Here is a 15,323-nt window from a genome sequence, read left to right as displayed (position 1 = left end):
TAAGCATGTTCGTTAACTCTCTGTCTGCTACCTCTATTACTGGGGAAGATAACTGAAAACCTTAAGTCATACTTCATTTTAGCTCACAGTGGAAATAATTTTATTTAATAGGGGACATAGCTTCTAAATTAAGATTTATGATCACCAATAAAACCACATGGTAAAGTTTTTAGCAGAGAGGGGAAGGGAAGTATGTCCCCAATGTCCTTGTTCAAAGACAATGAACTGTCAAAGAATGACCATGGTCTGTGTTTTCAAGGACTTGTGCTCAAGGCCTCTCCCCAGCCCGTTGCCCTTCTCCGGACATGTTCAAGTGTCTCAATGTCCTTCTTAAACTGAGGGGCCCAGAACTGGACACAGTACTCAAAGTGTGGCCTAACCAGGGCTGAGTACAGGGGCAGAATGACTTCCCTGCTCCTGCTGGCCACACTACTCTTGATGCATGCCAGGATGCCATTGGCCTTCTTGGCCACCTGGGCACACTGCTGGCTCATGTTCAGTTGGCTGTCAATCAGCACCCCCAGGTCCCTTTCTGTTTGGCAGCTCTCCATTAGGGTCAACCTATGTGGAAAGGTTAGCCATGGTATGAAAGTAGAAGGTAAAGATATAACCATCCAATAGAGAGAAGACAACTGACTTCTCAAGCCTGTGGGGCAAACTACTAAGCTTATCAGAACTTTTCTCCTTTTCTGCACAAGATGGAAACTAGACTTACCTGTCCAGTATGAATGCAGACCTGAGATATATCTGCCAAATAATTCAGAACAGAACTGAAGTTTTAATTCATCTCTACTCCTAGTTTAAACTAGTAACACTGTGATGAGAGAAAGAGCATATTGCCCCAGGTACAGTGCACTTCCAAGCCAACTACTTGATTCCTGAACTGGAGATAGTTTCCATCTGTCCAGCTCAGAGAACTGAAGAAGGACAAATGTTTTGGCAACAGCCTGAACACTGCCTGTCAAAGTTTTAAGCATGTGCCCTTCAGCTTGGCATGTTGGCTTATGTTGAGATCCACTGTGCCCTGCAAAAATGTCTGAGATTTGTGCTGAAAGATTCTCAAATGGGGTAAACTGAATGTTTTTTTCAACAGAACCCACTGAGTTATATACTGCTAAGGGGTTTGCCAAGGTAATTTAAAGAGAGCAGCTGCATCTTCTCTCTGCTATTAAGCTGTATACAATGGTCTTCTGAGTACACTTTGCAAGGAATTCTTCCTATTCTTCTTCCCTTCAAACTGCCCAGAAAAGAACTGCACCTTAGCTCAGTTTTGACATCACTGACCAGGACATCACAGAGCAGTGAAGTCCTCTGCACTTATGTTCCCATCCTATTCCCACTAACATGACAGTTTCTGATTGCAGGTAAATCATCTCACCTTGAGATAGGAAATATTTGGCAGAAGAGTCCATCCGATAAGATGAAGTCTGAACCAAGCTCTTTATAATCTTAAAGCCAACCAGTCTATAATAAATGCAAGGACCTCACCTGTTTCAGTTTTGTTCCCACCATGGAAGCACTGCTGTCAAGCACAAATACAACATTCTTTGGCAGTGGAGGAAGATCTGTAGGGGCGAAGTAGTGCACGAAATACCCATTAAGGATCTGTGGAAGAGCAATGAAGTCAGGAATCAAAGGTAGCTGACACATCATTACAGGGTATTTGGTTGGGTATATCTAATCTTGCTTTCAGTGTCTGTGCCTACACTGGAGGATATAAGTGCTCCTTGGTATCTCTCTCAGTCCTGGACCTCTGTTTATCCAGACTAGAGAAACCTACTGAAGCTCCCCATACCTCCTTCCATGGTGGACATTGGGATTCCTTTCCAAATGCAGTAAAGTTATAGTGAATGTACCCAGGGATCAGAACTACAACATGCATTTGGGGAACTGGCCTTGTATCCAGACATATACTGTATATTGAAGAACCGAAAAGCAGATACAAAAAGATAAACTCAGCAGAGCCAGTATCAGCAGTTTTTAAGTGCATCTTAGGGATGCCAACCAGCTGGTTTTGTTCTGGATAGTTCTTACAATATGGAAAACTAGGCTTCACTTGGAAAATGTTTTCTGGGACATTGGGAGCATGCAACAGAACTGAACCATCTCAGGTATAGTTAAGAAAATGGAAAAGATGAGCTGTGTATACGATACCTGGACATCCCCAATACTCAGCTCCCTGTTGACATCATATCTAATTATGAAGTCTCCCAAAATACCATTTCGGGCAATCCTGGTTTGCTCAACAACACTGGGATTGAAGGTAACTTTGGCTAAGGTTTTGGTATGTCCAATTACAGTGGAAGGAGGAGGAGAAACATCACCTGTTGAGATAAAACCACAATAGCACAAGTTTTCCCCATTGTCTTACAGATGTCTGAGCAGAGCACACACAGTATGACCATGGCCCAAGATGTCTGTGGTATGGCAGGGAAAAGAAACTGTCATTGAATCATAGAATAGTTTAAGCTGGAAAAGACCTTTAGGATCATTAACTACAATTGTTAACCCAGAACTGCCAAGTCCACCACTAAACTGTGTCCCTAAACTCCACATCTACACAGCTTTTAATAACTTCCAGGGATGATAATTCAACCACTTCTCTGGGCAGCCTGTTTTAGGGTTTTACAATGCTTTCTGTGAATAAATTCTTCCTAATGTCCAACCTAAACCTCCCAGGTGCAACTTACGGCTGTTTCTCTTGTCCTATCACTTGTTCCTTGGGAGAAGAGACTTACAAATGTGTGAAATTCAGTTCTGATTTAGGTGTTCACAACACAAGTACCTACATCTCCTAGAAAATTTATACGCTCAGTGAAGATCAGGTCAAGAGTGTCAGGGGAGATTAGGGTGTGATACAGTTGGCCAGACAGACATCTGCTCTAGGATGATTTCAGTTATATGCTATACCCCATGAACAATATTGATCGTAGTGACAAGGTGCAGGCAGCCTTGGAAAGCTCCTCTCCATCAGTTTCTACAACACTATCTCCAGAAGAGTGGCACTTCTCCACCTTTGTGAAGAGCCTTCAGAGGCAGTATAGTAATGCAGCATGACATGCATATACAACACCGAACAAAATCCACCTCACTTCCAAATCCTACAGTGAAGTACATAGTCAGATACATATAATTATGTCCATTTAACAAGTAGGAAAACAGAGGCATGGAGTGGTTACCCAACTCACTTCACTTCTCACAGGTCAAAATCCATAGAAATGACAGAATTAAGGTTCTTGTGACTACATAAAATTATTAGCTTAAGCTATGATGTTTAAAATTTATGTATAATCTAGACTCCTTTTGGCAAAGAAATTAAAGTAAGTTGTTAAACAACAGCACTCTAGGGTGTTACTTCCATGTTGATTTGGCTTTACGTTTATAGCTGTTCTGTGGGTCCATTTGAATAGACAAGGCTCAAGATCATATTATCAAGACAGGGGAGAGTTTCCCCATCAGTCAAATTTCTACACCAAGAAAAAATTAACTGGAGGACCTGGAATGTGAAACAAGATCATCAGCAAGTCTTGACCAAAGGAGTTTGAATGATAGGCACTACTCCGTTTTAGGGAAGTGACTCCGCTTTGCAGCTTCTCTGACTATTCCAGTTCCATTCCACACATTGTGACAGAAACAGGAAGAGAAGGCTTTTGCCAATACACTGAAATCACTTAAGTACACTGGTGTCAGATTTAAAAGGGGCTCACAAAATAGTTACCCAGAGCTTTGACATTTCTTCTAAAATCTGTGTACTTTTCAGATTTCCCCTGAAGAAGAAGAAAAGCCATAAATCAATAAATTTATGAGATTTTTATCTCCATCTTGATTTGCCTTTACTGTTATAGCTGGCCCCTGATATGATGCATCAACAAATGTAAGATGTTTCTAATACACAATGCATCAGATTTACTTGTACTGGCCTTCCTAGATTTTCCATCTGTCTTCTATCACTTCCAAGATCCCATTTAACTGTCAGTTTCTGGAAAATGCCCAGAACTCATAGAAAAGGCTCAACAGTTTGTTTATATTTTCTGATCTGTTTGAGGGCTTCACATTACTTCTCCTCAACTGCTGAAAAGTAAGTGATGTTGTCAGACTGCCTGACCACATCAGATCAGGGTTGTTGAAAGTCAGTCCCACACTGGAAACAGAAGCTCTTCCCTTATACTTACTGCACATACACAGAGCTTGTGGCCTTGAGACTTCCCTTCTCTGTTTCTGTGCCTCAAGGGTGTTGATGGGTGAGCACAATCCACTGTGCACCACAACAGCACGAGTTCTTATCCTGGCATTTCCATGGTTTCTGACTATCTGAAGTTAGCTGAGTTAGGCAACCATTCCATGCCCCAGTTTCCCCACCTGTCAAATGTGTGCACTTTTGTTAAGCACTGTGGAATCCAGATGGAATCACATGGATCCCATTGCATTCCTCTATTACTCCTCAAAACATTCTTTGGAGGTGAGAATTGTCATCCTCTGTAACAGAAACAACCTGATACAGGTGTAGCTGCAATAGCAGTGAGGAGGGACTAGATGATCTCCAGAGGTCCCTTCCATTCCCTACCATTCTATGATTCTTTAGAAACTCTTGGACAGGAGGTTTCTAAGGGCTGCTTCACATAGCCATTATCAGTGAATAGTTGGGGGAGCTCTGCCATTTTCTTCATAGCCACTCATCTCATATTTCTAGGACAGAGATGAAAACCAAAAAATATTCTAACAGAAAAGGTCCAAAAATAACTTTTTTTCTTTTTTTTTCTTTTTTTCTTTTCCTCTGGAATAATAGACATCAGGTCTGGAAGACAGATTATCTAATACATCCCTTGTTCCCAGACCAAATACCTTCCTACTTGGTTTATGACATGGCCTGGAGACACTCCTAATGTCCAGTAATGGAAACTCAGTACCTGCCCTTGCCAGTCCTTTCCAGAGCTTCACTTATTCACTGTTAGATATTTTCAGTGTCTAGTTTACATTTTTCCTTTCTGGTTTATAAAACCATGACTTCTTGTTCTTTTTGCTATTGACCCAGAAAGCACAATATTCTTTTTCCTCCTTGCAGCAGGCCTTTATTTATTTGAATACAATTTCTCTGCCTTCCCCCACATTTCTTCTTTAGGCAACACTTGATATCTGGAACTCAATTGCTCTCTTGGCCCAGTTCTTCTCAAACAAGTGGCTGAGAAAGGAAAATCTATGAGTGATTGCAGAGTGAGAAGCATGGATGAGCTCCAAAGACTTCAGCTGGTCTATGATAACACTAAGGTAGTTAACAGGGCCTTTAGAAAAACTTTCTGCCAAATGCAGCTAGAGAAATAGAGCAGAAACAAACATTTTTTCAAATGAAACTGTAGTCCTCACACAATGAACAGTTAAACCCAAATTCTTTTGCACACTGACAGAGTGCAAAGTTCATCCTCCACTAACACGTGGAAATTTCTAGACAACTGTGCTAAGAAATCAAAACCTTTCTGAAAGTTGTTACTTTGAAGAGAAATCATTATTCCCAAGCAGCCAAGTGTCTCCCTACCCAAATCCACGACTAATTCTCACACTGCTGCACTGGAGCAAAAAGGATGAGGGCAATCACAACTCAGGATGCTGTGTAGGACATTGTATTAGAATGGAGGAGGGAAGTGATTGTCCCCCTGTACTCAACAGTGGTGAGGCCACACCTCAAATACTGGGCTCAGTTTTGGGCTTCTCAATACAAGGACACTAAGGTCCTGAAGGGCATCCAAAGAAGGGGAGCTAAACTGGTGAAAGTTCTAGAGCACAAGAGTTATGAGCAGAACTGAGGGAACTGAGTTTGTTTAGCCTGGAGAAAAGGAGGCTCGGGGGAGACCTTGTCACTCTCTACAACTACCTGAAGGAAGGTAGGAGTGAGATGAGTGTTGGTCTCTTCTCCCAAGTAACAAGTCACAGAACAAGATGAAACAGCCTCAAATTGTGCCAGGGGAGGTTTAAATTGGACATTAGGGAAAAAATCTTTACTAAAAGAGTTGTCAAGCCCTGGAACAGGCTGCCCAGGGAAGTGGTTGAGTCATCACCCCTAGAGGTATTTTAAAAAGGTGTAGATGTGGTGTTTAGGGACATGATCTAGTAGTGGAATTGTCAGTGTTAATAGTTGGTCTCTTCCAGCCAAAAGTATTCTCTGATTCAATGATTCTATTCTGATGTAGAAAATGGCTCCATTCTGAGGTCACCAGAAAAGATCAGTGCCATTGACATCAGTGTCTCCTGTTTGGGGGTTTGTACGTGAAAGGACACGTCACCTGCACATGCCAAAAGATCATTTCCCAAAACTCACATGCCTAATATCTTCCTTTGGGAAAAATATAGGCCCCAGATGGAACTGTGTGCACAGGAGTTGCTGACAAAGGAAATATCCTGGAAAGACCTGTCATCACATTGTCTCTGTTTCATATTCACAGAGGATGTATGCAGGACTTTCCAAGAGCCTGTCTATAACAAAGCACAGCTTGACTTTTCATAAATCACTGGAAGTTTGTGGAACTAAATCCAGTCTTTGAATCTTGTTCCCCTGCAGCCAAAACCAGGCAAAATTAAATTCCTTAACTGCTTCCATTATTACTGCTGGGATTTCTGCATTATTTTACAAATGGAGAAGGCAGGGGGGGGGGAGTGGGGGGGAGTGTTCTTCACTCTTCCTCATCAAAGGACACCTTCTGTCTATAGACAGGTCTTCAAGTTTTATGTCTTCTGTTCATCACAGACTGTATGGATGCTAGCAGTTTGGCTGCAAAAGTGCAAATCCTGAATGACCATTAAATAGGGACATAATTTTTTCTACCATGGCTCCTGCATGGTACATTGACTATGGACAGCATGTAGAAAACACTAGAAATGTAAGAAGACTGGTCCATAAAATAAAGGTAGATCATCCACTCCTCCACTTTTGACCCTCTAAATTATTGTTATCATTCTTTAAATTAGTTTTACTAATGGCATTTATTGCTACAACAGGTTTCCATTTCAGTTATGAACTTCAGTTGCTGCTGGTTCTCATTGTCTAAAGCTGTGGGTGACTCCAAGGCCAAACATACTTGATTTTTAACTTTTTTTAATTTGCCAATCCTGCACTGGATCTTCAGCACCAGTACTCAGAAACAGAAGGCAGTTTCTTGTCCAGGTCAGTCAGAGGCAAAAGTATTTGAATTACTTGTGAAGCTACATCCCAGCCTCAACAGTGGTTTCAGGTTGGTGGTGTTTTGGACACATTACTCAGACTACCATTTAACTGCTGACTTGATTTCACACTATATTTTTCACCCAATACTCTCCAGGTAATTAATTAATACACCTCAAAATCTCACATTTTATCATTAATTGTGAGACACTATGAGCATCTTTGTAGACATAGAAAATGGCAGTCAGGCAGTAATCAGGCAGTACCATTTCCTGAGGTGCAAGCCTCTATTCCTTATTTGGTCATTTTTTAAAAGTTATGATCTCTCATTTGAGGCACCATAGACAACACAGTATGGGAGTGTCTGGTCTGGCATCCTTTACTGGCCATCTACTTACTAGATTGTTACCAAGAGACCAGAGAAGAGACCAAGAGACCAGATGCTCCCAGTTTGCAGCCCATCTGCCAAGCAGCCACTCTGACCTAGCACACAACTGACCTGTCTTTCACTTTAAAACCCTATAGCCTTCCCTGGAGGTCTCACTTCACATGCAGATTTCTCTGGTATTTGGGTGTCATATGAACAAGATGGCTTTGCCGGGAGGATCTAATGGCGCAGATGTTTTGCCTTCAGAGAGAGGACAGCTGACAGCTTGAGAGAGGACAGCTGACTGAAGTACAACGCATTTCCAAGTGAAATGCTCCTTGCCTTGGCCTTGCCCTCCCTAGGAGTTTTCTTGTGGTTTCCATTTGTGTTTAGGAAGGCAGGAAGTTCCTGTTGTCTGCTCTGAGTGTGATTGATCTTGTTTGCCAGAAGAGGTCATAAGCAATAAATCTTTCCTATCCAAAACAAGCAGTCCTTCTCAAAGACCTATCTTAGGAGTCTTCTGAGACCATCTGCCAATTCTTTTTCTTTTCATTTCATTTGGCTGCTGGGAGTGTCCTAATCTCTTCATCTTGCTTTAGATCAGAAGGAAGCTCAGCAAACCTTCTGAATTCATCAACACTATAGACTCATCTGAGTGGCACTCACCTGAGTACCAATAAAGATTTGACCTGGCAGAATCACAATCCACTCCTGACTGCCCTTGATGGACCCTGAAAGTGTTTGGCATTTCAATGGCTTCCACCGCAGTAATTCCATTACAGCAAACAGTTTTCACCAACTGTATAGGGCAATTCCAGATAGAAAAGTTCTGTAATTGAGTTCTGAACAAAGATAAAGCACAGGGAAACTGAGCTTTGGTTTCATTATCCACCCAGCAATGGGACACCTATTTTATATACATTTTACTGTCTAGGGAGGATTATGGAATCCTAGAGCTTGAGCCCATTTTTGTATGATCTGTTTGGAATCTGAAGCACAATGCCAAGTATGATCAGTGCTTGGCGAGCAAGTTATGAGAGTCTTCCCTGTGTATCATTTACATATAGGAATTTCCATACTGCATTAGACCAACCCTGAGTCTACTCTGCTTGGTCTGTCTCTAACCTTGATCAGTGCCAGATGTTTTGCAGAAACTTTATGCCACAATGCACTGTGATACTCCCTGATAGGTGAAAAAGGCTTCTGACTTTCCTGATGAAGGGCAGAGCACATTCATCACACAGTGTGTGGATGTACAGCAGAGAAAGTAATTAGCTGCATGATGCTTGACCTGAAGCCAGTCCAAGTCACTGAGAGTTTTGATTTGGATGAAATGAGTAGGATCACACTGAGCAACCAGTCTGATTCCATGTTAACATGCTTTAGGGTCTTTGCTTGGCAGACATGAGCAGCTCCACTGACTTTGTTGGCATTATGTCACCTAGAGTAATTGAGGATCAAGTCCCACAGGGCTTTACATCCTGCTTCCAGGTCAGACTCATGCTCTTCTTTTGGTGAGGGTTTTTTATCAACATGCAGCCATCACATTATTCTGTGCTCCTCACTGTTAGTTTACACTAGAAAAAATACCTTTACATTGTCTGAACAGTGAGCAAGGATAGCTGGGGGTAAGTGGAGCACTTAGTGCTTTGGCAAAACATGGGTTTTCCTCTTGGAATTTCCCATGTTCTAAAATGCAGGATTTCCTATCTGCCTTGGCATGGATGGATGGAAAAAACAATTCACTTAAAATAAACACTTCCCAGGAGATATGGAGCCAGGGAAGAGCCTGCTCAAATGCTAAGCACAAGGCCTGAAGGCTCAGCTGAAAGCTCATAAAAACAATAGAAACAACAAAAATAATAATTCCCCTTTTGTTGAGTAGGATCAGCCCTATATTCACGAAGCTTCAAAGTTCTCACACAGTTATGTACAGATACCACATGGACACAGTCATCTACAGAAAATAGAACAAAAGCCATTCGTGATAAGGCTAAATTCCCACCACTGAATCTCACAGAGCTTATAATTCTGAAATCCCTTTTATAGAATGGCTTGGGTTGGAAGGGACCTTGAAGATCCCTTACCCTGAGGGTGGTGAGACACTGGCCCAGGTTGCCCAGATAGGTGGTAGGTGCCCCCATTTCTGGAAACATTCAGGGTCACATTGGATGGGGCTCAGAGCAATTTGCTCTACTTGCAGATGTTCCCCTGCCATAGGGGTGAATTAGATGGCCATTAGAGGTCTCTTACAACCCAAACCACTCTGCAGTCATCTAGTTCCAACCCTCTGCAATGGACAGGGACACTTCAAAGTCCCACCCAACTTGGCCTTTCATGTTGCAGCCATAATACCAGCTTTCATGAACCTGAAGATTGCCCTGCCAGTGAATGAGGGACCTCTGAACAGGAATTGCTGGTGGCCTGCAATGCTTAGAGACTTGCTTTTCATCAAATGCAGTTATCTCTGGTGGTGAATGTATCTGTCATACAGTGAGTGCAGCAAGAGCTGAGAAGGAAAAGTTAAAAATCTGTCTTTCTGAATAAAGTTATAGTTGGAATTTCCCAGAATAATTTATGCCTAATGAGCTGCTAGCATTCATTTTTCTTCATGCCTTCATGAAATGTGTCCTCCAGTTTCTAATATAGTTTTGACTGTAGACAATACAATTTTGGGGTTTTCTTTAATGCAGGGGGAACATGAATGAAACCCCATTCTGCACAATCATCCAGGACTGTCTTGGAAAACTCCCAACACTGTCAGTCCAGTTCTTGAGAAGTGATTAAGGCCCAACGCGTAATAGAACCATGGGTCACAAAACCTCTCCTTACCTTCAGTTTTTCCATTGCCTTTATGCTTGCTGTTTCGAAGGGGGGGCACTTCCAGTGAAACTATGCCTGAGTTCTCCAGGATGTTCACCTCTACTCGTAGCCTCCCCACCAGCTGCTGGGGCCGAATACTGACCGCGTACTCGTATTTTCCCAGTCGCCTTTGCAACAGCTCTTCATAATGCAGTAGGAACTTGGCCTGCATCTTGCGAGGAATGAAGACAGAAGCTTTGAATGTCTCATAGCCATTGTCCCTGGAAGGAAAATCCAAAGATACCTTCACACCCCATCCACATCACACATAGTGAATAATTAATCTGGATTTTGTTGGTTTGATGAAAGTATTTCCTGACACTGAATATGTGAAATCAGCAAGAAAGAAAACACTGTAATGCTTCACAAAGCACTGCGCACCTAGGAGGGGATTCCACTGTAGGAAAAGTCTTAAAAGATGAGTTGAGTTCTTATGGAGAGGAATACAACTAGTATAACATGGAGCAGAGACAGAGGAGAGGTTGTCTCTTGATTTCTTACACAGAGGACTTTTTTTAATCTTAGCCTTTAAGATAGTTGGAATGACATCTCTGGGTCATACTGGAGGTCTAACAAGGACAGATGGTAGTCACCTACAAAAAGGGATGCAACAGACATGAAAAAGAGAAATTCAGTGCTTCAAAAGAAACATAGAAATCTTTCAGGTTCTGCCAGTCTGTGTCTGGATCCTGATACAGTATCCCTTGCTAAAGGCTCTTGGTGGATTTTTCCTACCATGAATTCATCAAGTCAGTTTTTGAACCCACATTAAATTTAGCATACAGAATATGCAGTGTATGTGCATTATGTGACCATTTTGAACCTCACATCTGATCAGTTCAATTTTCTCTGGTTTTACCATTAAAGACAGAATATAAAAAATCCTTCTTCTCTTTTTACATATCATTCACAAGTTCAGTGCTCTGTCAGACCTCTCCTTCCCCACAGCTCTTCATTTCTCTGGTATGAAAATAAGCATTTATTTAGCTGTTTATGATCATATGTTCATGTTTGAACAGTGTTGCTATCTCAGATAACTGAAAATAGTGCAGGATTTTCCAGAGCAGCAGAATCTATCCAATAGTGCCTATCTTTGAAAGCTATCTGGGGGACTTCAGGCACCTGTGAAATGAGAGACTGCTGAAGAAGTGCATTCAGATGAATATTCAGGCGTTTAGATCATTAAAGGGATGAGATTTTCTACCAGTGCTTGGCCAAAAGGACTAAACACAGCCAAGCACTGAGAACAAGGCAAGTAAACATCACTGGTAAAGGCTGATTGTGGTTCTACCACTGACTTTGTAGTCCTGAAGTTGCAACTCACTAAATTTCTGAGTATCTTAATTTCCTTGTTTCCTATTCAGGAAGTAACAAAGTTTCTTTCCTTCTCAAGAATATGCTGGAGCATCTTGAAAGAGAAAATCTTGTGTAACCAGGCTAGAAAAGGCCACATGAAATTTTACATGACTTGGAGTATGGAAATGGCACCAGGCAGCATGAAAATCACTCTGTTTAGTTCCTTCTTCCTGTAAATCCATGGAGGGCTGTACCAAAGCAATTGAAATAAAGACAGGAGGAGAGTATATCAATTCTGACAGCACAGCGAAATACACAGCACTTACCTCCCATCTGTGGGGCTTGGAGGTTTCTTGTTCCTTGCTTGGTCATCACTGCTATTTTTCTTTTCTTTCCCTGTGACCTCTCCATAGTAAGTCTTGTTGCCAATGCTCCTGGAGAGACCAGAGATGTCAGCATGACCACTCTGCATCCACAGACAAGATAAGTGTGCTGCTGGTGCAACTCTTCTAGAGTCCTCTCAAATCACTGAGACAGAAGTTCCCCAGCAGAGTAAGATTTTAGTCCAGGAGCTTACCTTTCTAAAATGCCAGTCCAGTGGGCAATCTCCAAAGCAAAAGGATGCAAATCAGAAAGCAAATCAGTTGTCAAGAATCCCAACAAGTACCTTTTTGTGTCTGGTTTTGGTTCTACCATCAGTGTCAACGTACACAGTAATATTCAGGATGACTGCTCTCAGTTAGCTGCCTCCTTTAGTAAAATGTTTCTCCCTCGGAATCAGTTTAGGACCATAGATTCCATGAAGAAACTGCTCTTAACATATATTTTGTCTGGCCAATGGCAAAAGACTAATTTTCCTCTTATTCAGTCCAAATAGAACTTCTTCTAAAAGAACTGGTCCTCTCTTTGCTATGGTGTGGTTCAAAGTTGCAGCCCCAATATCCACCCATAGGATGAATCTGAGCATAACCAAAGCAAACATGGTTTTGAAACTAAAAGCTTAATTTATTCCTTAGTGAGTCATTTCAGGATGACCTTGGTTACCTCAGCTTATTCTCTCAAATACAGAAAGTGGCTAGCACCTCCAGCAGTGTCAATCTATCTGCTAGTTGGAGCTGACTCTCCTCCTCCATTTTCAGTACCTGGAACAAGGGGCTTTTTAGGCACCATGGTCAGTTGGCAAGATAACTGCCATGTGCCAGTTGCTGAAACTTTAATTAGAAAGGTTTCTGAGGACTGGGAGATTTATTTATTTTTTTTTGTCCAAATCAGAGAGGAGGAAAACAAAGTTGTTAAAAGGCACTAAAATGTACATTGAGGGCTTGAATTTTAGCAGCCCATCATCCAAGGACTTGCTCTGTGCTTTGGGTCTATGACCAGTCTTTGGTGGAGTATAGCATGTGTGTGGTTTTATTTTTCCCAGAGAAATGCAGAAAGATCTTGATACAGCCCTGCTGCAGACCTGCCAGTGCTTGAGATCTCAGTGAACAAACTGTGGGATGGCAGAACCATTGTCAGCATTACTTACTTACATGGTAAAGTTGGAGATGAAGGCTGCAGCTGGAATCTGCATCTCAAACACAGCTTCACGAGCCTCAGATCCACTGTTCACCATTGTGCATGACACCGTGGTGAATGCATACCGAGAAATGATCGTGGATTTCACAGTGAATTCAGACATCCGAGGCCTAGTTTCCTGTAGGTATCAAAAGGTTAATGCTGACACCTAGATAACTACCGCCTCACTGTTTCAGTGGCTTTAATACTTAATGTGCACAAGCAAATCACCCCGTATGAGTATTACGCTCCCCCATAAAACAGTCAGCAGCAGGCAAAGTGGACTCGTCCTCAAAATTTCAGATAAGATGCAAATGGTAAACCAGAGATGTAGGACTGCCTTTGTTCACACAAGAGCAAAGGCCATGGTCATTCTTCAGTGCTTAGCATTGGGTCCAGGAACCACAGAATTACAGAGCTGTAGAGGCTGTAAGGGAACTCTGAAGATCATCCAGTTCAACCACCCTGCTAAATCAGGTTCACCCAGAACACATTGCACATGATCATGTCTAGGTGGGATTAGAATATCTCGACAGAAAAAAACTCCACAGGCTGTTCCAGTGTTTTGTCACCCTCCAAGTGAAGAAGTTTTCCCAGTTTGTACCTGTTGCTCCTTTTTCTGTGGCTGTGTGTCACTGAAAACTGTCTGTCCCCATCCTCTTGACATCTGTCCTTTATATATTGACAAGCTTTTATATTAATTTTTTCTATTATAAGCATATATAGAAAGCATTCATTTATGAGGAAGGATGAGAGCTGAGTATGTCAGCCTTTATATTGTGAAACACACTGACAAAATCCACCTATACCCTAAACTGCATCCTTCAATCCTGCGAAGAGCAGGATTAAGACTACCGCCCAGGAAGAGAAGCATGAAATATGTCCCCATCGGATCCAGAACTGATGCCAGAGGAACTGCCTCACAGTCTGTGTACAAGAGTACACATAAGAGTTCTTGAAAGTCTGAAATCACTGTTGCATGAAGCAGCATCTTCAAATTCATATAATCAGATCCATAGGTTATATCAACAGAAAAAATGCTGTCAATGGAGTCAACTCAGTCCTCCCCTTCTGAGAATCCATCCTGAAGGTCTCAAGCAACGGATGGAAAATATTTAATAAGAAACATTGACACTGTGATGTCTAAAGTGAAATATTTTAAGCCTTTTAGCCCACCTTGGACTCTTTCCAACAGAGAAGCAGCAGACACTGCAATGAATGACACATGATGTAGCAATGGAAGCTAAAAGCCAATTTCTATTTCTTGGCAATGTGTTTTTGTGTACAAGTCCTGAGCTGGAGCATTTCTCCAGTCTAATGTGTTTTTTGACAGCAACATCTCCATGGAGCTCAACAGCTTTCTTCCTGGAAGACTTCAGTGTATTTAACTATAAACAGCCCATGTGGGGAAAAAAAAAAAATCTGTATGTTGGCTTAAACTGCCAAAGATCAAATCCTCAAAAGCAGAAGGAAGCTAAAGAGTGAGATACCTTGCAAATACAGAGCAACTTCAGTAAGCCAAATATGCTGAGAATCCTCTTACTGGGGCTGATAAAAAGTCACAGTCCCATTAGACTTGTGAAGACAAGAACATGATTTTCTGCTGCACTTCCAGGATTTTTTTTTTTATTCTGAACAAAAATAGTTTTGACAAAGGGAGCAAATGTTTGCATGAGCAAGTATCAAACAGGAACATTTCTGCAGTAGCTGATGGCATCAAAAGCAGTAATAAGTGAGCATCCAACTAATCAAGATGCTGGGCTAGTGAGTTTCAGGCAGACAGAAGTATGGTGATCCACTGGAAACAAATACAAAACTGTCAATAGGCTTGGAATAAAGCCCCCTCCTGGCTATGCTTTTGAGGGTTGGAAAGGCTCTGATAAATGTGTCTCAAATTAACCTAATCATGATAAATATCTTTAACAGCTGAGGAATGTGATGTGTTCTGTGTTCATGTACATCCTGCACATGCTCAGCTCACACGGAGCACAATGGCAAGACACCAGCACATCTAGAGTGTGATTCACGTCACAGATTTCAGATGGCTCTGTGTAATGGATCTAGACTAGAACACACCTGGTCAGCTCTAAA

At 41.9% G+C, this 15,323-nt stretch overlaps 1 protein-coding gene across 1 annotated transcript in view; it reads right to left on the bottom strand.

Moving 5' to 3' along the window:
- The window catches only part of ITIH5 (inter-alpha-trypsin inhibitor heavy chain 5), a 56,585-nt gene that overhangs the window by 28,703 nt on the left and 12,559 nt on the right, over positions 1-15,323 (bottom strand). Inside the window, exons 5-9 of the mRNA XM_009900249.2 lie at positions 13,208-13,371; positions 12,002-12,109; positions 10,350-10,600; positions 2,155-2,324; positions 1,489-1,605 (exon numbers count right to left, since the gene is read on the bottom strand). Coding sequence (XP_009898551.2) covers positions 1,489-1,605; positions 2,155-2,324; positions 10,350-10,600; positions 12,002-12,109; positions 13,208-13,371 — 810 coding nt within the window. The remainder of the gene's footprint in view (positions 1-1,488; positions 1,606-2,154; positions 2,325-10,349; positions 10,601-12,001; positions 12,110-13,207; positions 13,372-15,323) is intronic.

Source organism: Dryobates pubescens, chromosome Z (assembly GCF_014839835.1).
Source record: "Dryobates pubescens isolate bDryPub1 chromosome Z, bDryPub1.pri, whole genome shotgun sequence".
Lineage (NCBI taxonomy): Eukaryota > Metazoa > Chordata > Aves > Piciformes > Picidae > Dryobates > Dryobates pubescens.
Note: the sequence above shows the minus strand (reverse complement) of the source record. Positions and strands in the feature narration are given on the sequence as shown.